Raw genomic sequence first — 26,829 nt, 5'->3', positions numbered from 1 at the left:
AAAATTCTTCTTAAGGCTGTAAACCTCCGACTTCCTGCAGGTGCATTGCAGAAATGGTAGAAATTGATTTAGAGAAAGGCTTATATTAGTGAGAGCACTGTTCTCATTGCAAAGTCCCTCCCCTTGCTATAATCAATAATTTAAGCAAAGCCAAGAATCATGTCAGCCAAAATGACCAGGATAACTTGACTGTCTCTTTCTTACAGAGTACAAGTAAAATTAAATTAAGGTCTGAATGGGAATGTATTCTAATTTAAAAATTAATTTGGCCAATCTGAGTTGCGCTTTTTGGCTTCCTTGTTGAGTAGGGGAGGAGGGATGGGGCTCTTTGCTCCTACTAAAAACTTCTCAGGTTCAGAGAAGTTCCAAAATCCACTTCCAAGAAGTAAAAGCCATAATCTTCGATTTAGAGTATTTTATCGGTTACATGCAAACAGAAAGTGTGCTCGACAAAGTTAAAAGTTAAAGCTCTGACTTGTGGATTATGACAGTGCTACTTCTTCCTCAGTGCCCTGCAATGATGTCTGAGTTAATAACTGATACAGTGTCAAAAAATTATATTGACCTCTGTAGAATCCAAAAGTAATTAAAAACCAGGAAAAATGCATTAAGTTAATTTGTGTTATTGTTTAGGATGAAATCATTTTATTAAGAAACAGTTTAATGAAGAGTTCTGAGAATGATTTTCAAGCAAAAGCCTTGAACTAGTCTCACTATGTAATAAATCAGTGTATCAAATTATGTACATATAAAATAATCAAAATAACAAAAAGAAGTTAAAAAATAATCCCTGTAACAACACCATATAAAAAATGGATTGAAATGCCCCAGAGACACTATAAGCAGGAAGCAAAAATATATGCTTTATATTTGGAGTTGTTCTCTCCCCAGTGCCTTCTCATCAGCAAAGTATCATGGACAAACCTACTGTGCAAGCTGAAGGACACATATTGCTGGGCTTTACAAAACCAGATCCAGACACTACAAGGATCCCACTTAATGTCATTATCTTGAGCTCTGTGGCATCCAGACACTGGACATTTCCAGCCTTATCCTGAGTAGCCAGGGGCTCTTAGAATGAAGCAATCGAGTCCTAATGGCAAATATATGTGCTTTTATGGGATTTCTTTAAAAAGGCTTCATGTCCCTTAAGGCAGGGACCAGACATCCACTCTCAAGCAGGACTGAGTTCAGAGCAAGGTCTCTGCATGTCAAGTCATATCACACAGCACCTCCTCTGGCTCCTGGAGATGCTCAGTACTGCTCTGATCAACCCACCTTCTCCTAATGCAACAGCAACGAACCCAAGGCTGTCTGCAGCACCATCTATTCCATGTCTTGGTGCTACATGCTGTAGGTTTCTGTATATCCAGAAATTTCTCTATGTGCAATACCATAACTTGGAACAGCACCATTGTGACTCAAGGGACCCACAACCCACTTCAGCCAATCCCATGTTGTTAATTAAAGCCAAATTAGACTTCAATCACCTAATGCTTGACTTACGTGAGAATTCAGCACATAAGGAAGCAATGCACTGAGAGACTGGGGTCTAAAGAAGCCACTAACTAGAGAAGATTAAAAGAAATACCTCCAGGTGCAAACATAACAGGGCAGGAACTTGAGGAGGATTTAAGTCTATGTACAGCCACTGTACAGACATCTCCTCTCACAGGGGCCCAAACTTCGTCTTAGCAGTACTGCAGTATTAAATAACTCAGAGCTCCCCATTTTTGTGTTAAGTTTTCAGGAATTCTGTCCTGAAATAACATCCCAGCACAAACAAAATCCCTAATACTGCTGCTGTCAAACTTAGTCCATCTGATTTACTGTCATTGCCTTTGTGCTACTCTTGCTTGCCTAACCTACTATCTGCAAACATCCCTGCTTGCTTCCAGCTCTCCCTCAGTTGGTGCCAAGTCCTTATTTATCTCCACTGTTGCTGACTCTCCTTTTGCTTCCCCCTCCAGTGAGTCCCTCCTCCAGGTCACATTCCATCTTCCAGCCCATCTCCCCCACTTCACAACCCACTTGTTCCTCCATCAGCCTTCTCCTCTGAGAGCAGTGGGGTGACCAGCTCACCACTGCTGGGCTCGACACTGGGATCACAGCAGGTGCTCACAGGAGCAGCCCAGGCTTTACATTTCCACTCTGCAGGGTGCAAAGAGGCAGGAATACTTCCTGAGCAGGAAACTTCCCAAGCTGTGCTGGCCATGCCCAGCTTGTACACCTGGTGAATCACTGCTACCCCAGCAAGTGCAAGGCCCTCCAAGAGCTCGAGGGTCACTGCAAAGACTAGAGACTCATTCTGCTCAGTGTAGAGGAATACCATTCCTCTACCACACCTCCTGCAGCTGATACACAGGAGCCTAGAAGATAACAAACAAGCACCCAAACAGGCTCCAAAGAGCTTCAGAGCACACAGACCCCATCTGGAAGAATACAACCTTGTTCTCAGCTTGCCTTAACAAACAGAGGCCTGCACATAAAGCATCCTCCCAAAGGTAATACTGTTCCTTCTCTTCCCCAGAGATATCTATACCCATTTCAAAGCATCAATCAGGTGGATTGAAGTTTGGCCTGACTTCTATGCAGCATTCAGAAGTGCTGAGGCAGAGGTTTACTGGATCGATTTCGGCCATCATTTTTTATTACTTGAACAGCTTTATGAACTGGAAAGTTTCTTTCTTTTTTTTTTTTTTTTTTTTTAAGGAGCAGTGGTTAGTCTGGTATGAGCTTATCGTGGCTTTTCCTCTGTGCAACTTCCTGCATTATCAACCGTTTGAAATCAGGATCCTGACTTTTCCCCATTGCCTTCTCTGTTTTCTCTTTCGTGTGGTTTGTTTTCTCTTCCTCTTTGCTTGGTCCTGTGTCTGACAATCCTAGGCACAAGAGACCTCAGAGAGTATGCACAGCATCCAGAATTACACACTTCTATCCCTAAACTACACAAGCTTGGAAAGTTTCCAAAAATAGTTTGTCAAGTTAAGTCCCTGACATGATAAAGTTATTTACCACTTCTGAAACTTGAGTCTGCCCTACAGATGCTCAGAAGAGTTTTCCACTTTGCTACAGCACACAAAAAGCAAGACCTAATGTCTCTTAACATTACACATTCACATAAAATGCATTGTGGAGTTAAAGGAAACTTAGTTAAAGGAAACAGTAGAGTGCTCTGGGCATCTTGTGAATTACTCAGGCAGAAGCATGACGCTGGCATGTACTTCCCTGTGTTGTCTCGGCACCACCTCTACTCCCCATTGCCACCTTCTACTTTCCCATGCAGGTATATGTGCAGGCATTTGTTTATCCCACAACTACTCATTTTACTGAATAGAAAAATATTCATTTTTAACAGGCTCAAAATCATAGTATTGCACTTATACAAAGCAGCACTATGATATTTTCTGTATTAGGAATTACGTGCTTTACTAAGGTAGCAGTTGGGAAGTGTCCTGAAAAGACAACCGCCAAACAAGAAATGAAATATTAAGGGCAAAACAACCCAATTTGTTAGACTCCCATCAAGTGGCAAAAGTTCAGCTGGAGTAAGGTCAAATCAATGAAGCTGTGTCAGGACCGGGCCACATTTGACACTATTTGTAGCCAAAGGACTGAGCTAGCCACATCAGTGCATTAGTAGTCAAAGCACAGCCAGCACAGGGCAAGTGTCTTCAAACTCAATCTCCTCCAGCCCCAGGGCACCCAGGGAGAGATGTCAGGCGAGGAGAGAGCTGTATGACAAACCATCCTCGACCCTTTGGGAACAATATAGCAGAGATTAAACAAGGAGCTATTTTTAAAACAAAGACAGACATAGTAAAACAAACAAATTTCATTTCTGAATTATAAGGCAGGTGTTTCAGACTCTATTCAGCTGGTTAATTCACCTGTGTTACCTAATGTGCATCCTGCTCAGCCTGTGATTGTTTCTCCAAATTCAAGACATAGCTCTTGCCTCTTCTCTGCTGCCTGTTTTGGACACCACCAGACATCTCATGGGACACCAGGTGGGCAGTTGAACCAAGCTCACTCTAGAGAGGAAGCTGAATGGCTCTGATGAACTGAAAAATCATTGTCTTTTTGATAACCAGTTAAGTATGAAACTGTAACTAAGACCACACAATACATTCTGGAAAACCTCTTCTATAGTCCCAAATTTTGGTAATTGCAAACAGGATTTGGAAGAGGATTTTAATCATTGCCATATAGACCATCTATTCTCCCATTTTTCAATTTAAGCACACTTAATTCACTTTTACATACCCATTTCTGTTATCTATCTCAATTCAAAAGGGTGCTGATTATTACTCTTAATTGTGGAATCTGGGTGCTGATTTTCAATCTTAATTGTGGAATCTTTAGATTTCAGAGTCAAAGTCAGAGCACTAAAGCATCCAAGATAGGGATTTAGGTAGCTCCACTGAGAATCACAGAATAAAACCAAACTGACTGCCTAAACACAGCAAGCAGCCTCTCTGTGCAACTGATAGTGGTAATGTGTGCTTGAGAGGATCATCTTTCAAGTTCAATATACTATCAAGTCCAATTTATTTTATAGTCTTCTACTAGTAGACCCTGATACTGTGAACATTGTGTAACCATGGCTGCCCTTGTAGTTTTATTTCTTTTAAATTGACCCTAAAATATTCTTATAGGGATGGCTAAATAAGAGACAAATGTGCAGTTAGTAACTTCACATGCAGAATGTTACCTACACACACACTGGGGATACAGAACAATAGTCACTTTTCTTATTTCATAAGCAGTGAGCAAACAGTCAAGCCTGACACTATAAAACATCCATATCCTTGAGACATGGTTATCAGTAACAAGCAGGATTAAAAAAAAAGTATAAATAACAGCCAATATTAAAAGTTTTCAGTCTTTAGGGTGCACAGCAAGTGTGAACCAGACTCTTATTCCTAAAAATCTGAAAATTGGATGTTTACTTAGAGCCCTACAACTGTATAGGTGGTTCTCTCTCTAGTTTTATAGGACTTGTGTTAATCCACAATGTAATTGAATCTATTTTTAGTACATAAATCTTCTTCCCCACTCAGGAACACAGAAAACATGTTCTGAGCAAGTAACAGACATTGTCTGTATCAGATAGGTACTGCAGAGGAAGAATTGTGCTTTCAAGAGGACATCCATTTTAATTTGGCCAAAGATGCTGATTAAAATCAGAGGCAGAACTGACCACTGCTATAAGTCTTTCTGACTAGTTCATGATTTACTGTAATTTTTATTGTATTCCCAGACGTGCTGTTATTTCAGACCACTCCTGATCCCCAAGGGACAGTCTCACAGCTGCCATTTCTGCAGCTGTGGATTGAACTCATTTATTTGTAACCAGCTATTAAACTGCCCTCTTGTATCTGCTCGGAGACCAGCAGCAGAGATGCATTTGGCATAATGCACTTGCACACAGCAGCACTCCTGAAAAAGAGGACACTTGTGGTTTTAATACCTCTTTGATATCAACTAGGGAGAAACCAGGTATGTGACCCAAAGGCTGAGAGACAGGAGAGCCTGAGGAGGTTGCTGCCCCTGCACATCCTCCCACAACCCCAAAGAGAGCAAGAAGGGCAGCTGGCACAGAGCAAGAAACATCTGCAGCTCTCTAGCATCATGTGGCCCATATCTCAGGGACTTTCCTAATTATGGGGTTATTCCTGGTTCCAGAAGGAGGGGGGTTTACTTAAATTAAAACAGAAAGCAAAAGCACATTCCAGTTTTCTTGCTGGTTTGGAGGCAAAAGAGAATTCTTTTTATTTTCTGAAGAATTCTCATTTCTAATTCATTAGAGATTATAACAGAGAGCACTGCACTTTACTGTGGCAGAATCACTTTCCACTGAAATTGTTTTTCAGGTGATACAAAGATTAAGAAATGTGCCCACCTACTAGGGAGCTTCTTAACAAAAAAACAAACAAATAACAAACAAACAAACAAAAAAAAGCAAGTCACAAACAGAACACATCACCCTCATTCTCTCCTAGGTTTGAGCTCTGGGGCATGTGCTTTGCTGCTGCTTGCACCACATAGAATCCTACAATGAATAAATACAAACTCAACCAGGTGAAGCTGATGAATACAGAGAGGGAGAGAAGGAATAGGTAGACAGTGTAATAACACATTACGTGTTTCCTTTGAAAGCTAAACTAAGGAAAGTTTCTTGAGAGAGAAGAAGGAAGCATTCCCCATGATGTGAACCCTGTTCTGGTCCAATTGCAGTATTAAAACCACCTGGAGCTGGTATCTGGTTATTCATAAGACGCTCCAAACGACAGAGGATTCAGCTGGATAGATACAGTAGGTCCCAGGGGAGATGCAGTGCCTGAGGCCAACAGAGGCAGGTTTCCTTGTTTGGGGGACTGCCTGCAGTGCTGGCTGTCAGTCAGCTCTGGTGGTAAGGCACTGCCTGTCTCTAGGAAGGCTGCCTGAAAACCCATTACGGCTTGGCATGTGCTAAGATCTCGATGACATCCCATTGCTTTGCTGACTATAGGTTTTTTCTGCTTCTAAAATCACCACAGACTTTTTTTTTTAAGTACTGAATTTCAGAAAGAAGGTTGGATAGCTGAAAGTGCTAAAAAAAATATCTGAAAGTTGAGGTCAATGTAGTTCTTGTCAAGATGCACATAGAGATAATTTCCATGGAGAAGAAAGAAGAGGTTCCTCAAAACACATTTCTTATACCATACTGTGCTTGTGGTGTTCAATGCTCATTATTAATGGATTCTATCATATCTGTTTATTACCATTTGTTTAAATAAGTCAGTTGTTTTGTATCTTTAAATTGAGTTGTATTTATTTTTGACCTCCTCAGAGAGAAAGCCAAGGCTCTTGAAAACACCTTTTTATTAGACCACACGTAGAAGCGTCCTGCCCTAAGGAGACTTCAGGAAGATTTTATCTACACAATGATGCATTCCCAGTGCAATCAATTAAGAATAAATTTTTCAGGGTTTTTGAATTACACAACTCCAAAAGAAAATACGTGAAAACAAAGTAACAAAAATACCTCACAAAACAATATTCAGATTTCCAGGATTTAAATAATGAAATATTATTAAGAGTGGGAAGAGGAAGACAAAACAATTCAGAAGCCCTGAAAGAAGCATATTGTTATTTTCAACAGTGTCTTCTCAGGAAAACCATATTTCTATCATATTTCTGGATAAACTGGTGTGCTAAATACAGTCTCAGGACTGAGTATTATTAATTCCCCAGGTACCTGCTGGACTACATTCTTTTATGTATTAACTGTTCTCAATACTGGGCAATTTTTTCACTTCCCAGAAGTCATATGACTAAAAGTTTGCTACATATTTTTTTCCCCTAGATAAATCCTTCTTTCTTTCTTTGGGCCCTAACATCTATTATTGGAGCATAAATGCAAGCGTTGGAGAGCACTGAGCTGTGAAGACCCCACACAATGCTCTCCTCCTACCCTAGATCCAGTGAAGAGCCCTGTCCCTGCCCCAAACCACAGACCACCAGGACAGACATCACCAGGGCTCCCTGCACAGCTCCTCAGCTGGGAAGGTTTCTCTTTACCCGTGTTGCCACATAGGGAGGGAGAATTATCAAATGACTGGGATGTAGTGGGCACACTTACAAAGCTGTGCATAACAAAAGTAAAAATCTTCACTGAACCGAAAAATCATTGCTCAGAAAAGCTTTTTCATTGTGTGTAGTTAGCTATCAGTAGTTCAGTATCTCCCAACAATCACTTTCCTCTCACAACATGCACCCACTGATTATTGAAGAACAATTATTTATAAACTAGCCAAGAGGTGCAGTTAACATATTTCTAGGACCCTGTATGAGCCATCTGCTGGTGCTTTTCTTAAAGCTGCTACAATTGACCAGAAAGCTTCCAAGCATTCCCTAAGCAGACTAGCAGCTGTGTACAAGGCCAGTGCTTGTATTTTCATACAATCCACTTCCCCACTGAAACTGCTAAACCACCTCTCTCCTTCTCTTCCTTCAGCATCAGCTGAGAAAAGCTAAGCAATCCCTTTCTAAAACAGTGTCTGTGAGGAGTCTTTGCTTGTGTACCTGTTTCATCAGGCGAGCTCGGCGAGGCGCTGTCCTGGGACAGGGTAGTCCAGCTGGAGTCCTCATCACTTGGGGCCAGGTTTTGAATCCTGTGGAGGGCACAGTCTGTTTTGGCCCCAGTTTTTGGGTGATCTTTCTTTGTCTCAGGGCTGGATGACACTGTGGCAACCTGGCCATCCTCTGGGCTCGGCATGTTGTTTTGTTTCCGGGGCAGGATTTCCCCATTGACAATAACGGTAGAAGCCTGGCTGTTGCTTTGTGCAGACTTATCTTCCATCGCAACAAAACCCTGCTCCAGATCTCGAGCTGATGTCTCTAGATCCGCATAGTAATTCAGGAAGCTCTTGGTCCTCCTTGGCTGCGAGGGTAATATTTCACAGCCAGAGGAATCCTGTGGGATCGGCTCATTGCTTTCAAACTTCTCAGAAGTTACATTTACGCCTGCAGTAGTACCGAGGTTTTTGTTGGGATCCTGCTGTCCCTGCTCGGCAGCTTTTCTGAGCTGGTTTTCTCCATTCTTCACCAGCTTTATATTGGCAGAGCCGTTCCCCAGAAGGGGCTGAGCTGCTGGATCGGAAAGCCCCATGGCTGTCTGAATGTTAGTCAGAGCATACTTTTTCCTGCATTTCGGAGGAGTGCTGTTCTTGGTCTCTGTGTGCCTGATTTCTGCATTCAGGAGCTCGTTGTGAGAGGAGCGCAGGTTCAGGGTGTTGGGCGGGGTGGCGGGGCTGTTGCGATTCACAACGTCCGTCGTGCTGCCGCTTGCCATAAACACTGCCAACGCGTCCACGCCGGAATCGACTGAAAAGCAACAGAAACAGTCGTGAAACACATTTACATACACTCTTTTGCTAGGGCTTCTGGTAAAGGTGTGTAGCACTTTAGGTAATTGTTTTACAGGAGGAAAATTACAACAACCTAAGTGGGCAAGAGAAGAGAAAAAAAGCTTATCTTATTAAATAAGGAAGAACTGAGGCAGAAAAACATACAGAGAGATCATCAGGACCATGAAGATGAGAAAAAGCAGAAAGCTTGACCCTATACAAGACAATTTTAGGGCAAATTTTTCATTTCTGATTCTGTTGCAGGCTGACTCTGGAGCAGCAGGGGTGTCCTTCGCAATATGCCTGGGACTCTCACTATCTTACCATAACTGTTTCAGTATTTCACCTCTGTCTCAGATGAGGAGGGAAATAAGTCCTCAAGCACTCATCACTAGGAAGCAGAAATCTGAAATATTTCTAAGCAGACTGCAGACAGATGCTGCTTCTTTTTCATCTTTGGGTAGTGCTGTTACTGCCAAGCCTGACTGGCTGATCCTGATGTTTAGTCCTAACACCTGCATTTTCTCTGCTATTTGTCTTTCTTTCTTTTCCCTCCCTCCCCTTCCTTTTAAATTTTTTTAGAAAAGGGAATTTTTTAGACGGTCAGGGAAGACAAGTAGAAAATTATTTCACAAAGGTGTATTTGTATCCCTGTATCCCAGGGGCAGTGAAAAAAAAATCCCTTGACAAAATACCCTGCTGGAATTCAATCAACTTCAAAAAAAGGGCTGGCTCCAAAGATGGCTTACTATTTCTGTAGCTCACAAAGTTCAAGCTTAAGGATAAAACATACATCCTAGGGCAGAGTACACATACTATGCTGTTAAATAATATCATTCTTTTCTCTGCTTGTAAACAAGCTTCTGATTTTCCTTAGCTAGGGGCACAGCTCATATTTTGAAAAACTATTTAGTTTATGGAGGGAGCAGATTTTTAGACTATTAAAAATTGTCAAAATATTGACCTTTTAGAGAACTCATTAAAAAAAACTGTAATTTATTCCTGTACCATCTATTTATGGCTTCCACTAAACTGGACAAGTACTCCATGAACACCTCAATTTATTGTAGTAGTCACAGTTGTTTGATACCTGGCAACTAAATTAGAAACCAAGAAATCACTCCCATCTGCCACAACATGAAACACCCTTCCTGTTGGTCCTAATTCTCAGTTATCATTGACTGCTTATATTGCACATAAAAAGGTATCTGGGGCTTATCCACGAATGAAAAGCTGTAATTTGAGCTAGCTGATGACAGATCATTTCAGCTGAGCTGCACTGCAATGGCAGAACTGACTGCTGTACAGATTTACAAGAAATTAAATATATGGGTTCTAAAAGAACACATAATACATACAGAGAGTGAAAAGGAGCACTTCACATTGTTTTCTAAATGCAGGCGCAGTTTCTAGTGTTCCCTTCTCTTTGATGTGCTGTCAAAGCTGCTCACTTGCAAACATCACTCTGGTTCATTTGAAACCAAGCAGATCAAGTAATAATACCCTTTGTTCCCTGAATTACCCACCCAGCTGTTGAAAAACAATTTCTAAAAGTTGTTAAAAACAGAATTTAAACTAAATTTTACAATTTTTCACATTTGCCAATTTCTCAAGCCCTGGTCAATCAGCTTAAACCAACTGGAAATTCTTTAGAAGACAGATCACCCCATGCACATGCCGTGCAAAAGCCATCATCTTAGGTAACAGCTAACCTGAAACAAACCTTAGCCACAAGAGGCTTTAAAACACAACTGTTACAAAATTTAAAGGAATATTATAAACTACTTCTCAGATAAACACGTCATATACACACACAGAGCTTTCTGGATCTTGTTCAAAACCAGCTAGGTCTAATGTAAGCAAGGTCACATCCGATCAGATGTTACCAAAATGTTTTACATGAAGCAGCTTCTACATATCAGGTGGCTGCTTTGGATTCTTTTCTGAATCACTCAAAATCTGACAATGTGAAAGTCACATACAGAGGTAAAGTAATAGGGCAAGATAATTTCCACCCCCTCCTCTGCCTGACCTTTAGAATTTGTGCAGTTGCACGGTATCTAGGGATATCACTAGATTACATTTTACTTCATGCTTCAGCAAATTAAAATCAGCATTCATGTTTTTCACCAATAAGTACAATTACCACAATATGGAACAAGACTGAAATTTAATCTTCTCCTTTGTTACAAATGAGCCACTTCTTTCAATGTTTGCCACTGTTTTTGTCACTCAACACATTTCTTAAAAAAATAATCTTTCTAGATAAAGCTTAAGTATTTGCTTGCCAGCTTATCTTTAGCTCGTTCCCTGCTGTTATTGTTTCATTGCTCAGAAATATTGTTAAGTATAAGCCCTTGGAAACATTGCAACAAAATGTATTACATTTTACTAATCTGCTTGATAAAAGTTCTCCATTGATTTGATGCACACTGGCACATTGTTCAATGACTGAGCCAAGGACTCCTTGTGACCCACATAGTGTTTGTGACTTTGGGTGTTAAGTTGGGCTGGTGTATGACCCTGAACAGAAAAATGCCAAAACAAACCTTTCACTAGACACCATCTCCCATCCTGACCCCATCTCAGGGGATCTGTTGATCAAACCATCATGATCCAAAGATCAATGAACAGGCAAACAGCAGCACAAGGAGTGAAGCAGGCTGCTCTCTCAGGAGCCACGAGCCTGCTCGCGGGATGTCCCCCTGTGCTCCAGCCACACCCTGGGATGCACACGGCCAGCTTCCCTCTGCTCTTGGAAGCAGACACAGATGTGAGAAAAAGGGAGAAAAGAGAAAAGAAGGCAAAAAGAGAAGAAGTACAGATGGGCAGATCTTCCATCTCAGGGGTAGAAGTTGCTACGAGACTAGAACTAAAGTGCCAGAAAAATTGTAATGCAAGGAAATGCCTAAGAGCACTGAAGAAAGATTGCATAGCAGAACAGTGTAAGGAAGAAGAGAAATAGCCTGTCCCTCCTCCTTTGTACAGGACAGAATGATGCTTGAAACATGTAATTTTTCCCAGAGGAAGCACATCCCAACTTTCTAATTAAAAACTTCAAAAAAATGCAGGAACCCTAGATTCCAGCATCCAGGACTGGCCCAGGCAGGCTCCATCCCCCTCTCAGACAGCTCCTTGTGCTGCGTGGCCACCAGCAGAGACCACGCTACTGGTACAGGGTACCATATTTTCGATTTCTCTACCTTCTGCTGAAGAGCAAACAAATGGACAACCAGACCAGGAGTCACTGAGTTGATACATATATCTCAGTTTAAGTGGGGGAACACTGCTAAGTTGTAACTGAGTAAAAGCAGGTATAACACCAAAAAATATTCTACTCTAGTGAAAAGCTAACATTAGTTAGAACGTTATCATTATTGGGAATAATAACATGGTTAAATTGTTGGTTCTTCAAGACAGCACTTAACTCAGTAGAAGATCTGTCACAGCAATTCATTAAAGGTTTCAACTTGCTTACTTTTTAAAAGAGCTCCCAGGCTCAACTGTAGGCTTTTAATAGTCTTACAGATACTGATTAAAATACTTTTACCAGTATAATGTGTTTAACACAGAGTAGTCACAGTAGTGCAAATTCTCCAAGGATCCTAATAATACAACTAATGATATTACTTGAGTGGCTTTTATTGATGTTTTTCAATCTTGTCATAAAACTTGCAGAGCTAGAAGAAAAAGAGAGAAAAAGCCACTGCATGACCAATTTGTCTTTGCCATCTAGTGACTTTTTGCAATGTATTGTCCCCTGGAAGATTTTTAAAAAGTTTTTAAAGTTTTTAAAAAGCTGAATAGAGAATTTCTTTAAAAAGGCACTGTTAAAAAACCTACTAAGTACTTTCTCTTTTTCATATGCAAAATGAAAGTGAAATATGTGCCTGGAAAGAAGAAGAAGAAAAGTAAGAGAAGAATTTCACATATTGCACAGCAGAATCTTTTAAAGGGCATCTGACCTGGAAGTACTTCTGACATGGCTCGCGGGGCATCAGCAATGCATCAGGAAATAGTTTATAATTTGAAATCTGAAAAGAGGGACCATTTAAGAATTAAAACAAAGGGAAAACACAAAAGAAAATACCACATTTTAGAAGCTCCTGAGAGATGTTAAGCATTTCAAATAAAGCTCACAGCATAACAGCGAGGATCTTTTGAGTTTTTAATGATATTTGAAAGTCACTAAACTGTGGGAGAAGCTAGTCTGCAGCAACATGAACATGTGATTAAAAATAACTATTATATTTTTGTTAATGTACAACCTTTCTAGGAACATAAACTCAAAAATATTCTCCAGTTTTAGTCAACATACTGTAGCAAAGACTTAAATACATTGGAAAATATGAGGTTTTTCCCCATTACAGCTTACTCAGGAAACCACAGCAGCACTGGTAAAAGAAAACATAGCAGTAAGGCAGGTTCACAAGAAAATTTGCAGAATGGGATCTAGCATATGAAACTAAGAAGCACAAGGTTGAACTCACAGGAGGGAATCATGAAAAGAAAGTCAGGCAGTAAATTCCAGTATGGGACCTTTTCCTGGCCATCTTCTCATAAATAAAACATTTTGCTAAAAAGTCTGGTTTGGATATGAATGACACAGACAGTGAGAGAGACAAGGTACTCATAACAATTTTTGTTACCACATCTAGGAAACATAGGAAAAAAACCAATACAAATCTTTCTAAAAAGCAGATTTCCCTTCTGCAAAGATATCTCTTGTGTATAAAACATTTAATGATAACTTCATGCCATGGGACTTGAGCCACAGGTCTTATACACTTGGGCTTTGGTTAAAGTCTAAACAGGTATAGAGAACACCTTCATTATACAACGATTGCATCTCAACACCAGCTAACTCCCTTCACTTCAAAGGGTGAATTCCAATGTTAAAACATTCATTCTAAAACTATGACCAGCTAAATGGTAATAGTTAAACAGATGTCAGCAAAAAGCATCCTAATAAACTCCAAATTTATATTATTAGCTGAAATCTGAATCAATACGAGAACCCTTCTTAGTATCAAATGTCATTTGATTCTTCTTATCTAGATATCTACACAAATTCCAGTCAACACCTAACACTTTCAGAATGGAAAAGGAAAGAAAATATTCAAACGAAGTGCTGTGGTAGATCAGAGACTACAGCCAATTATTTCCTTCTTGCTGCTCCCTCTGGCAATGACCTCTTAGCTGCACTGAGCTTGGAAGCTGGAAGGAGAAAGTTCAGCAAAGCCAAGAAAGTGAATTATGATGGTGGGCAGAGCAGTTTGGGGAATGCAAGAATGGTAAAGGAGCAAGGCTGCAAGTACCTTACAGATGGTGCTCTCAAATATATCTGCAGATGACTCCACATAAATCTCTGAGTTGCTGAGGGTGGGAAGGGTCTCTCCATATCATAAAATACAACACTCCTGCCCAAGGAGGTAATCACTACTGCCCTCTCTACTCTACCCTGGATCTGTCCTCACATCAGAATAAAATCACCACTTCAACCTGGTTGCTAAATGCAGCTTGTCCCATTTCCAGTTACTTCCTGCTTCACCTAGTCCTACTGAAATTACCATCTGGTAACCAGCTTTCTGTCCTGGCTCCTCCATCCCCAGGAGGCACCCTGCCAGTCCCTGCTGCCACAATAATGACATTTCTCCTTTTAGAGCTAATCATGCTGCCAACCAACTGCAACAGCCTAGCAGCAGAGCTGTTTCTGTTCTAATGGTGCTCTTATTAAAGGGAATCCATAAAGCTGATCTGTCTTTATGTGGTATAATTGAGGGAAAAAAAACTTCAGATCCTCAATGAGTTGTAGCACTCAAGTTGAATATGCCTTCCCATTTACCATTTTTTTCCTTCCCCCTTCCCACAAAGCCAGTCAAACTCCTCATCCAGAAAAAATTCTGAGACAAGATGCTTCTCAGAATCAGATTCTAACAGATACAAAGAAAAAAAGGAAAATAATAAAAATATTAATGACAAAAAGAAACCATCTAAATCCACTGTACTTTTTTTTTATATATTAAGATAGATACATCTAAATAATCCGTGTATATTTGACTACCTGACTGAAACTTTATATTGTAGAGAACATGGGTCATCTTGTGCTACTACAGTACTCCTAAATCAAGTAACCACTTTAAGAAATAAAGAGCAATTCTTTCATTTATATAAGGTATAGCCATGGCATGCCATAATGACTAATCCTGCATTTAGTGAGGGAAAAAAAAAACAAGATGGCATGCTAAGTCTTCTCCAAATTCAGTTTTCTCCTTTTAATTAGATTTTCCCCCATGTGTAGAATGGAACAGTCTGGTAGGCCAAGCCAGTGTTGTCACAGCAAGAAGACAGAGCGTGTTTTATCTGCTGGCTACTTGTGAGCACAGATAACAAGACCTTCTGTCATTGGATCTATATATGTTCACAGTGACATTTGCTAAGTGAACGACTGTAATTTTTTGTAATCCCACTGTTTAAATTAAACTGCTGAGCCCTAACATTCCACTTTTTTAATTGTCACATAAATTACTCAATCTCTACAATAAAGATCGTGCCTTGGACTTATTTGCTAATTTACAAATATCCCCACTTTTAACATAAGTTAAGCTAGCACACGGCACAAGCAAAAACGTCATTTTTCCTAAAACAGAAGCAGAAACTCAGAAACTGTAACCTGAATTTCTGCAAATGAGATGATCAATAAAGCAAGAAGGACTTCTACACTCTGCAGCCTCAATCTCAAGTGCCATCCAAAAATAACTCTTACCAAGTCTGAAGGTAAACAATGTGTAATCAAAGCTGATCAGAAATACCATAACAAAAGCAAAATGTCATATAAAACAGAAAGTTAGGATAAGCTGTCTCAGTGAAAAAATGTAACCAAAATGTTTTGTAGGACAGGCAGCCTACCCATATGCTTGATGAAGCGTTAGAAAGGAATCAAGGGCCACAGATTTGGCACATAAAATGACTTTGACTGATTCAGACTGATTTAACACCAGGGATTTTTCAGTCCCACATAAATTTAACTTGGATCATTTGTTGTATGTTGCTAAATCAGGAAACAGAGCCACTCAAAAGATGAAGGATTCCTTAACAGCCTTAAGGAAACCCACAAGGTCCAGGACCAGCTTTCCAGCTGTTTGAAACAGCACTGGCCCGATCCCAAGCTCTTTGATCAGGTGACACAGGCACCAAAAGCAGGAAAGACAAAGCACAGATCACAGCACTAGTAAGAGAAGCAGGTAGAATGTTAACTGAGACCCTGTCAGGTGGAATGGCCAAGGTTCCAGCACAGATGATGGGCTGGGAAGATAAAAATAAAAAATTTAAACAGATTATTATCAGTAACCACCTCCCACACACCTTGTGTGTGGCACTGCAATTTGCAGCTCGAAAACACTCTCTGTTCCTGCAAAGCCTAGAAACAAGGCTGCATACTCCTGAGCACAATCTGCCTCTCCAAGAACAACTAGCTGCATGCACGTAATTAAAGTTATTTCAGTTTCCCTTTTTTAAACTAATTTATTTTAAACTTCTGATGGCCGGGCTTTCACCTGCTACAGCTTCATCTGCTCTCTGGAGCACATATTACAAATTTATGGCTAGTTATACATTAAACTTTTATCAAACAAGGTTATCCAGAAATGTTTTTATCCTCAGATTACCCAGACTGGTAGCAATAGTTTTGAGCCAACTATTTTTACTGCCTCATAGCTGAGATCTTAAAAAGCATTTGAAAGAGCATTCTACACCAAAAATTCTTTTCTCTTTACTGTAAAATTTTACTTAGTACCAAAGAAGGCTCCAGGGATGAAACTTAAAATCTAAAAAAATGGAAAATAATCCTTCGGTCGACTCTCTACAACTCTACGTGGAAACAAAGAATAAAAGTATGTGTCTGTCAAAAGTATCAATATAAAGAAAACATCTAATTTCATTAATTCCTAAGTGTTTGCAAATAATTTCAAATTCCTGACAGTAAGTTGAGACCAGTGAGTAAAAATAAAAAATCCAAGTCTCAGACAAAAAAAAAAGAGCAGTAGAGTGCTTTTTGCACAATGAGACTATCAGGGCTCTCCAGAAAAGCAAATTAAAATATTGCATGCTGAAAAGATTGTTTGTGTTCCATGTACTTTGAAAACATTTTGTATCTGTATTATCTAGGTAATTTGTATTATTGATAATAATTCTGTATTGTCCTAGGTAAGGTTAGTATATATATGCAATTTTAACTACATCTGCTAAACTGTTTTAAAATTGGACTCACATATCCTATGCACACATTCCTTGCCTCCAGTAAAGGAACAGAGATCAGGGTACATCAAACCAAAAAAGTCTCTACATTTCCATTCTGTTTTTTCATCAAAGGCTGAACTAAAATAAGGCTCATTACACGAATTCATACACCTAACAAAGCTGAAAGTTTCCCGCAAATCTACATGTTCTCTTCAATCAAACTTCAATGGGAGAAATCAGAAATATTTCAAAACATACAACAGTTTGTAAACCAAGAGTTGCAGTACTGCTTGAGCTGACAATGCCAAGGGATTAAAAAGAGCCATACACTCAGTAACTCTCCCAGTGTCATTATGGTACTAGAATACAGCAATGACTTGAATCCTAGCCTGATGCAGGCAGTAGAGCTCCCTGAGAAGGCTCTGTCCATAGTGCTCATATAGAAAACAAACCATGTGCTCATAAATGAAATCAAACTATCATATTTGTTTTATGGTCCCCATAAACTAAACAGATCAATCCATAATAAAGTGGAAGGAGAATGTAACAGAAAAGCAACTGCGCTTACTGGCATTTATATTAATTACAATGAAGTGTGGCTGAAAGCAGATTCAGTTTCAACAAACTTGCCTGTAGAAGTCATTCGACAAGTGGAAAAGAACAAACTACCAGTATTACTGGCCTGAGCTCCAACACAGAATCTTGAGTTCTTGATGTGCTAGCCAAAATTCTCTGCTCTTCTTTCTTATCTACCAAGTCCACAAGGTATCAAATACCAAAGGAATTAGAGTTTCTGTGAAAGTGGACAAACACATGATGCAAATCTGCTATCATGGTGCTTCTCCACAACCATGAGCAACCCCAAGTGGAATGACAAGAAATCTTCACCTTCTATCTCTGACTCCCCCATGAAGAAGGAATTGACATGTCTGGGTCCTGAAGTAGGGCTACTACTTAATTATGCTAAGAAATAAATACGTAAGTGACAATAGGCATTCAGAGTACTACACAGTCCCTAAAGAAAGCTTTTCATCTGCAGGCTCTGAGTCAGCTCCTATCTGCCAACAGGAGCACATGCTTTAGAGCTTCACCAGGATCACTCAAGAGGAAGATGAAGTTCTTATGCCAGTCTCCACACAGCTTCCTAGGGAAGGCAGAAACCAGAGAGACTTTAATGAAGAGATGTGTCATTTAATGTCATGTAATGAACATGCGTCATTGGGTATTTCTGCAATTTCCACTCCATCAGTCATCTGTGTTCCTGCCTTTTCCTCAGCTATTATGTGGAGCTCTTAAAGAAACTTGACAGAGAAGCGTCACCTGCCCAAGCATCACTGAGCAGTGCTAAGCTAGAATCTCATTTACACTAAGATGTCTTTGTTTGGAAAGAAAAGGTCAGGAGATATAGGGCAGGATTTTGCATATATAGAATTTTACTGGCACTTCTACCAAGAGTTGTACAATGCATACACTCGTCCTCCTTGGGGTGAGGTGACTCTTTTTGGATCAGTAACCTGGTATTCTAGGAGCAGCTCCAAGCCCACAGAGCCACACAGTGACATATTTTTATACCAAATCATCTTGTGCTAATGATAGCAATGTAATTATCAGCACTGGCTGCAAGACCGGAAGTTTGGGGTTCATTATGGGGGGTTTGCTATTATTTGTAGTGTCACCATTGTCATATTTGTTTCTTTATCTCACTGCAGTGAAACTAAGATTTTTCAGCATTTTCATGAAACAACAGCTTCCTTACAAGCTCAGTGCAAAGAAAGGCATGGTTGGGCATTCCTTGGGAAACTGAATAGACAGAGGCAGAGCAGAAATTCGAGCATTCCTCAAGGGAAATCAAACCTCAGGTTTATAAAATCAACCCTGCTCTCTCTCCCCTCAAGCACTTTGAATTCTTTATAAGAGCAGCTTTATCATGAAGCAGATGATCATGAAGAACCAAGACTCAAACCTCTCCCATCTGCAGTCCAGGCGAGTGCCATCTCATGAGGAATATTTCCTTTCATTATCATCTTTGATTTATGAATGCTTCAGGAAAACGGCATTTCCCAAAAAAAGTTTGCTTGGGACAAAATGTCACTCTCCAGCAGAACTCCCTGAAATAAAACCTGAGTCAGCTCTACAAATTATACTGCAGAATCACATCAAAAAAATCATTCCATATGGGCCTTACTGAGTCCACTAATAGGTCAAAACTCTAGAAATCCATCTCTATCTGCCACAAATAAAAAGAATGACTTAAGAGTGGGACATGTGGCACCACTGTCCATGGGCATCAAGGGCTGGTCCTGCAGTTCCAGGGGCAAGCAAGTCCCTTCCTCCCAGTGAAAGCTGATGTGCCACTGCAGGACCAAGCTTCCACCCCTGCATGCTTCAAAGGTCAGCAAGTGTAGAAAACTACCACCCACATATTTCTGTACTTTCTCACTTCCAATGTCCTCTGAAAAAGTGGGCTTTTTTTATTTAAGGCAGTCTCACAAAACTGCGCATTTTTTATTCTTTATTATTATTACTATAATTAGTGTTGCTGCTGCTGCTGTTTAAGCCCTTTGTGAGCATTGAATGCCAGCAGGAAGGCACTGGAATCAAACCCATTTTCTTCAAAACACTTGGTCAGATTTCAATGTCATGCAAAAGACTACAACTAACTAAAATGAGTTTTTATACTCTGGGATATGCATGGACAAGCCCTTTACAAAGTTTTTTTCCAGACATACAAAACTCTTGGAGCATAGAAAAAAATTTTGGTATTAAATAAAAATTTGAGACTACCTAAACATCACAAACACAACCATGTTTTCACAAGAGCTGCTGCAGCCAATGGAGAAAAGTGGAATTTGTAAGTAAGTATTACAAAAATATAAATAAAAAAGCTCAGGAGAAATTAATGAAAGAAGTCTGTTAACAAAACCTAGCTTTTCAGTAGGTGGAGACTGTACAGCCATCCTTAGTCTGTATGTTTTCACAAGGAAAATACATAAGAAATAAAATCAAATAAAATAGTAGACAAGGGAGTGTTCAATCAGGACAAGCAGCGTTAGACAGTGCCAGGGATATGCTTAAGATGGTTTTGCTTGCTGACTATAATCAAGGGAGATCATTGCTCTCTTAATTACTCTTTTTAAAAGTCTAAACCAGCAGGCACCTGTTAAATTTGCACCTCTCCATTTTACAATTTAAACACCTTGCTGTTTTTTATACCTTCAGCATCTGTATAGGAAATATATTTCCTAGCATTGGGCTTCAAATAAGCCATTTTCTATTTAAACTGTTACATGTTTCCATGACTATAAAAACTTTTGTTGTTCTCATAAGACCACAGACTATTCTATCTAATAAATTTATGAAATCATTAAAAAAACAGTCAATGCTATAAATGGATGAAAGGTTACCTTACCAGCTAAGAGTCAATACAGCTGCTGTATTCCGCACAGACCAAATTCTTCCCTTCATAGATTTATTCAGGTATAGGTTTATGTATATGTATAAGATTAAGTCAGGGACTAATGCTTAAGGCTGTACCAAGTCCTTTATGTACACCATTAAGATTGCAATAACTGTAAATATGAAATACAATAACTGAGATGGTGTAATACTCATCATTTATGCAAAGAACACAAAAGCAAAATCATGTGTTTTATCAGCACTTCCATCAAGATCTCATCTGTTATCAGATGTTTCATTATGATCCACATTTCCCAAATACTGGGAAATTTCAATACCATTATTGCTGGATGTCCAAAACATGTTATGTTAAGCACCAGGAAGTTGCACAAATCATACAGTAAAAAAACCAAAAACAAAGAAAGTTTCTTGGCTTAGAAACCCTGACAGGTTAAGGAAGGGGAAAACTTAGCTTAACAAAAGTACAAAGCAGTTATGAAGTAGGTGTTTTGATATCTCTGTCCTCAAACTGAGGGAGGTCTGGTGCCAACAGATTCTGACCAAAGTTTTGGCCCTGGCAGATGATGGGAGCCCCAGCTTTTCCCCAAGTAAACAATTTAACTTCTTTGTGCATAAAATGGTTTAACTAGACAACAGGAAAAACATTTCAGGCTCTTCTGGTAAGAATCTAATGCCTATTCCTTGTTCTTTCTAAGCAGGAATGAATTTGATTAGATACTTCTACACTAGAATATCTTAACTGTCTGAATTTCAAGCCTAGACAAATATGTCCAGCAATACATCAAGAGGCCACATTTGAAAGCTAGTGCCTAGAATTAATGGCGAGTGATTCAAACAGATCAGTCCAACTCAGTACTCCAGCACGTGACCACCAAAGATCTGTCAAAACTGTAACAACCATTTATTTCCTCCACTGTGGTACAGACAATATCACTCAAACAAATCTTTGGACACAGTACCTAAGCTGGCTCTAACGCACCATTTTAACGCATGTCTTTATGATATCTATTATTAGTCTGTAGCAGAAAGTAACCATGCTTTACTACTTCCTCGGGTTTAGCCCTGTGGTTAGGCAAAACCCCAAAAGTCAGGTTCTAAATGCAGGATCTCACCATGCAGTTCCTCATGTCCATGGCAGAGCCACCACAGAGGTTCCTGTCCTGCCACAGCTGTCAGTCCCACTGACAGTTCACCACCTGAATCAGCTAATGCAAGTATGTGTGGAGCCAGATGCCTGAAGTGGTCAGAGGTTTTAAAGAAGTCTTTCAAGGAACAGAAAGAATGTTACAGAAGTGAGAGCTTATCAAGCTGGCTTTGATGGCAATAAAAGCCTTGTGAGATCATGTTCTTTTGCTACACCAGAAGGAAAAGCGAATACAAAAGTTAACCTGCCACAGCTTCACCTCAGTAGCCTGAGGGATCAACAGAAAATGCACAAGGACCAGCAGCAGACTTTTGGAGGTGAGGTGCTACCCCACAGCTCTCCAGGGAGATCACATCAGCTCTCTTCCCATGTTCTGCACTGTGGAACCACTGCAGTGTGATGGCTGATATAAGGAGTGATAAATTCTAGGAGCCCCCTTTTTGCACTTCTACAGAAGACAAACTTCAGTAAGAGATGATGTAATACAATCCAATAGGATACAATTCAGAGGAAAGAAACATGAATAATGTTGAAGTCAAGAATACAAATCATCTGGAGATGTTAGCTGCAGTTGTAAGCAATTGAAACTATAGTACACAGTGACATTTTTGGCTAAGCTCAAGTAGCTTGTTAATTTGAAGGTATCTGGTATTAAAAGCTTAAGATGGATGAGAAGAGGAATAGCAGCTAACCTTAGAACTCTATAATAAATGAAACTGGAGACCTTGAACACAAACCACAGCACACTGCAGTAGATCTGGTCAAGTCACATGGTAAGCCACTTTTTAAAGTTCTAGAAAGCACTTCTGCAGTTTAAACATAAATCAATACACTTACCATTTGGGTACACACACAGAAGGGCTGGAATCGATTAGAAAATGTCAGCATTCTTTATAAATACTATTTCAAAAATTACAGGCTTAGCAGCCCTCAAAAGTAATAAAGCAACAAATAAATTAGACTGATTGCATACATACATGAGCTGCTTGGCCGATAGTGAGCCCCTGGGTACCGCCTGCCCATAGTGCCAGTCAGCACATTACCACACGCTGTCAGCTGCTTCCAAAGTACAGATCGAAATCCTTAACTGAGGGAGAAGAAAAAAAAAAAGTGAAGATTTAGTACAACAGCTGTATCTTTTTCATTAAAATGCTAATAACCCCTACAAATTCCAGGATAACTACATCTATAAATTATTCAGTCATGAAGTCAGAGGAGATGAACTGTTGTGCTATACATGCAGCACAAATTTATTATTGGTGGTTGGCCTCCATTAATAAGCTCACATAAATTTTGAGACACAAAGAAATCTCAGGTCATACAGTAGCTTCTTTTGGCCCATGGCAGAGAAAAACAAACACTGCAAGAAAGAGCTTGCTATTGGCTTTTAATAGAGATAGCCAGTAGGTGAGTTTTAAAAACAATGTTTGTCTTAAATTTTGTGAAGCGATCATTAAGCAATCATTTATGAACCCTTTACTGTAGAAGCAAAACTTACCCGTGCCACATAACACTGACTGCTTTGTTCTGCTCTATCCAGCAGTCTTTACAGGAATGCAGACTATTAACCCATGTATCAATTTTCTTGCACTATCAAAACCCTAAGCAAACAAAAAATTGCATGGCACATCTTACACTCAGTTTGGAATAACAAATCCAAAGTCTTAGTTGAAATGCTGTTAAATTACTAGTATAAAATGTTTTAGTCTAAAACTAAGTCCCATTGTTTTTTCCTTTGGTGTAGGATTTTGTACCAAAATATGACTTGCAGTTGCTTTTCAGCTTCACCTTTTTCTTAGCTGACCTGAATAGCCTTCATCTTCCCATATTATGATATATTTATATCAATATATCAATATATTGATTGTTAACCACATCATTGGTTAAGATACATTCCCTCTTATTTCATTTACTCCCTTGCTGGAAACACAAGGAATAGCAGCAAATTCTGAGGTGTGTTTTTCCTTATTCATTAAGGATTTTTAATATCTCAGACTGCAGCTACAAGCACAAGCTTGTTCTTTCCAGGAAATAAAGAGAAATATCAGGACATAGACAAAATAGCACTGCACTGAAACTGGGAGATCTCCCCAAATCTTCAAGCATGTCAGTTCCCTTACTGAACACAATGTTAGCTTATTCCTGAATTAGATAAGCCTTTTATATATACTGGCATCCATGCAATTATCTGGCGAGCTGGTCTGGGAGCCAGCACAGCTAAAAACTCTATATACAGATGCATTTTCAGTCAGATTAGACTCCTAAAATGGCTCATGGTGGTTGCACAAGTGTTGGTAGCTAGTGAGAGGAAGTGGAAAGAATGGGACCATGGCAGTCTGAGCTTAAAATGACTTTAAATACAATTGCATAGCATTGCTACACAGCCTTTGTAGATTTCTTCTGAAATAGACACGTATAAGGCTGCATACCTGACAGTCCAAACAACAGGTAAAGATCTCCATTGTTTTCCAAATCAGTGCTGACAACTGTTCAACTCCCCTCAATGGGGAAGGTTCAGTGAATCAATGAGACAGTACTCTCTTGCCACTAAAAGAATTCTGGCTGTTAAGAAAAGGGAATGGTATGCAATAAAATTAACATCCATTCAAAAATCCCTGCATTTCTTTTGCAGGACAATATGGCATAACTCCGTGCCATGGGTCAAACAGACCTTTACAAGTGTTTTTTGTGACCTACTAGCTCAACACATTGTAAAGTTGTGCAAGTAGAAAACCTGCAGATGGCTGCTTCTCCTCTCCTGTTCTATAGGAATAAAACTAATAATAGATATTTATTAGTTGAAAAAAAATTAAGTCTCTCCTCACCCCAAATGGACCAAATTTTTAACTCATAATAAATATAATAGAACAGTCTTTACAACAGAACAGAACTTTTACCCTGTGCAAGGATTAGAAAAAAAAATTAGTCTGAGGGGAAAACAGACTGTAACCAGAAGACAGTATTTGCAATTCTTTTCCATAGTTTGTGTCAGACTTTGATCAGTATGTATGAAACTGCAAGAATATTAATTTTTCATAAATGCATTGTTGTCTTTCTAAAAGGTATACACTGTGCCAAAGCAACCTCACTAAATTATATCAAATGTCTACAGCTGAGACTTCTCTACCTAGCACCACAGTATTAACCAGGGCCTTCTGCACCACACCATAAGAAAAAATCCTAACAAATAAAAATTAAACTCACAAACCTTACAATCATGCTTTCAAACAGCTGAGCTAAAGTACAGTATGGTTCTCCTAAGGTAGTGTGCCCACTTTGGGAGCAAACCACTCTTTGTGGTGGTCAGGACCCAAAGGTATGACCATTTCTAAATATCACATTTTAAAACTCCATAAATCACAGTGGAAAAGACAACATAAAGATAGATTCTCATTATAGCAAAGGTTTCATCAGTTACTGCATAAAATGTGAACTTCCAAGATTTACAAGATGGATTAAAGCCAACTATCAAAAGTTAATTAAGAAGCAAGTGTCACACAGCAAGTGAAGTTGAACTGTTCCATAAAATAATAGTGATACTGTGTTGTATGTACCAGTGAGGACATACCCAGATCAAGACAAATGAAGATGCTGCTTGGGTTTGGTTTTGGGGTTTTTCTGTGTTGTTGTTTGTTGGTTTTTGTTTACTTTTGTTTCTCCTTAAGAACCATCTTTGAAATGTGACCAGACTAGCCAGAGAAACCTCCCATTTCTTTCAACACATCCACTCACAGAGGTGAACCTCAGAGGGATTCCTGCTCCTCAGCAAGCCCAGGGAACTCTTATAGAAATGTGACCAACCTTGCTGGTACCCAAATCCCATACCTAAAGCATCTGAAAACCAGCCCTTATTTTCCATGTACATCCATGAGACTGATAAACAAAATGGAAGGAGTTCTCAAATATTCCTTTTGAAAAATCCACTTATCATACATGTACAGTTTGGAATTGGTTTTATCTTTAACTCTACACAACTTAGATATCCACAATTCCACACAAATCTGAGTTAAACCTCAATGTACCTGATAAGTCGGATAAAATCTTCATATTAGTTTTTAATCTGTTGGCTCACATTTGTTTTGTAACAAACGTGTTTCTTAACAGCTTTCTGGGTTTTTTTTGCATACTATTATACTGGAAAATTGCTTTAAAAATACTTTATAGTGATATTTCCATCTTTACAGTTAAATTTAAAACTACTTATACACAAATGGACATACAGCCTTATAGCTTCTCTTCAAGAAATAATTTGATATAGCTCTGCCTGAAGATTTTTTATCCCTTCCTGATAATCTTCCCTGATTCCTTTCAGGTGGCCATCCCCACACTGCAGCAGTTACAGAGAGCCATGGAAACAAAACCTGAGCACCACCACTGCATACCTGCTACCCAGGGAGCACCAGAAAGCACTTCACCTCAGGCCAAGTGCTTTTAGGAGCTGTGGTGACAGCTACCAGCTACTCATCACCACACATAATGAGGACACATGTCATCATGGAAAGATGCTGTGACTTTCAACTGAGGCTGTCATCATCCTAAACCACTTTCTTTACAGAGCTTTTCTTGCAACTCTTCCACATTTCTCAGGTTTTATGACTGCTTTCATTTTGCATGTATTCATGTTTTGATATTATGAAAAAAACCCCAAAAGACAAAGTAAATTCTGGTAGTCTTTGTGATTTGTTTTTTTACAATGAGTGAGTCAACCCAGGAGTTCTGTCTATGCAGCTGGCACACAGAATCCAGTTTGCTTGAAGTAATTCTCTTTTGTTTCAGAACAAACAATTCACCATCCAACCTCCATACCATTAATGGCCATTAAAGATATGCTGTGTTTCACCCAAATTTATTTTTTCATGCATGCTGCTGCTTATAGAGATCAGCTGACTCCTTGACCTTCCCTGGTTCACCACAAGCAACATTTGCTATGAATATATTTGTGTTCAAATATAAATATAGGTACATTCATATTGGCTGCTATAATATCATAAACAGACTGTTGTACAACCTACCCTCACATACCCAAGAAAAAGGATATGAAAAAAGGAGATGACTGCAAATTAGCTACAGAAGTCATCCAAGTGTGACTGACTACATCTCTCAACACTTTGAAGGAACAGCTGCACACAGTGTGGG

The 26,829-nt window shown here is 39.4% G+C and overlaps 1 protein-coding gene across 14 annotated transcripts in view; it reads right to left on the bottom strand.

The window, feature by feature from the left end:
• APBB2 (amyloid beta precursor protein binding family B member 2) overlaps nucleotides 1-26,829 on the bottom strand; it is a 168,745-nt gene that overhangs the window by 83,556 nt on the left and 58,360 nt on the right. For 10 of the 14 annotated variants that reach the window (XM_058837859.1, XM_058837861.1, XM_058837857.1 and 7 more), the window contains 2 exons: nucleotides 22,671-22,780; nucleotides 8,071-8,871 (listed from right to left, as the gene is read on the bottom strand). In XM_058837859.1, the coding sequence (XP_058693842.1) occupies nucleotides 8,071-8,871; nucleotides 22,671-22,716 (847 nt within the window). In that variant the 5' untranslated portion in view covers nucleotides 22,717-22,780. Of the gene's footprint in view, nucleotides 1-8,070; nucleotides 8,872-12,859; nucleotides 12,929-22,670; nucleotides 22,781-26,829 lie in introns of all 14 variants that reach the window. The other 4 variants (XM_058837871.1, XM_058837867.1, XM_058837869.1 and 1 more) reach the window with 1 other exon arrangement.

This window comes from Poecile atricapillus, chromosome 4 (assembly GCF_030490865.1).
Source record: "Poecile atricapillus isolate bPoeAtr1 chromosome 4, bPoeAtr1.hap1, whole genome shotgun sequence".
NCBI classification, from domain to species: Eukaryota; Metazoa; Chordata; class Aves; order Passeriformes; family Paridae; genus Poecile; species Poecile atricapillus.
The sequence above is the reverse complement of the archived record's forward strand: the minus strand, read 5'-3'. Positions and strand labels throughout refer to the sequence as shown.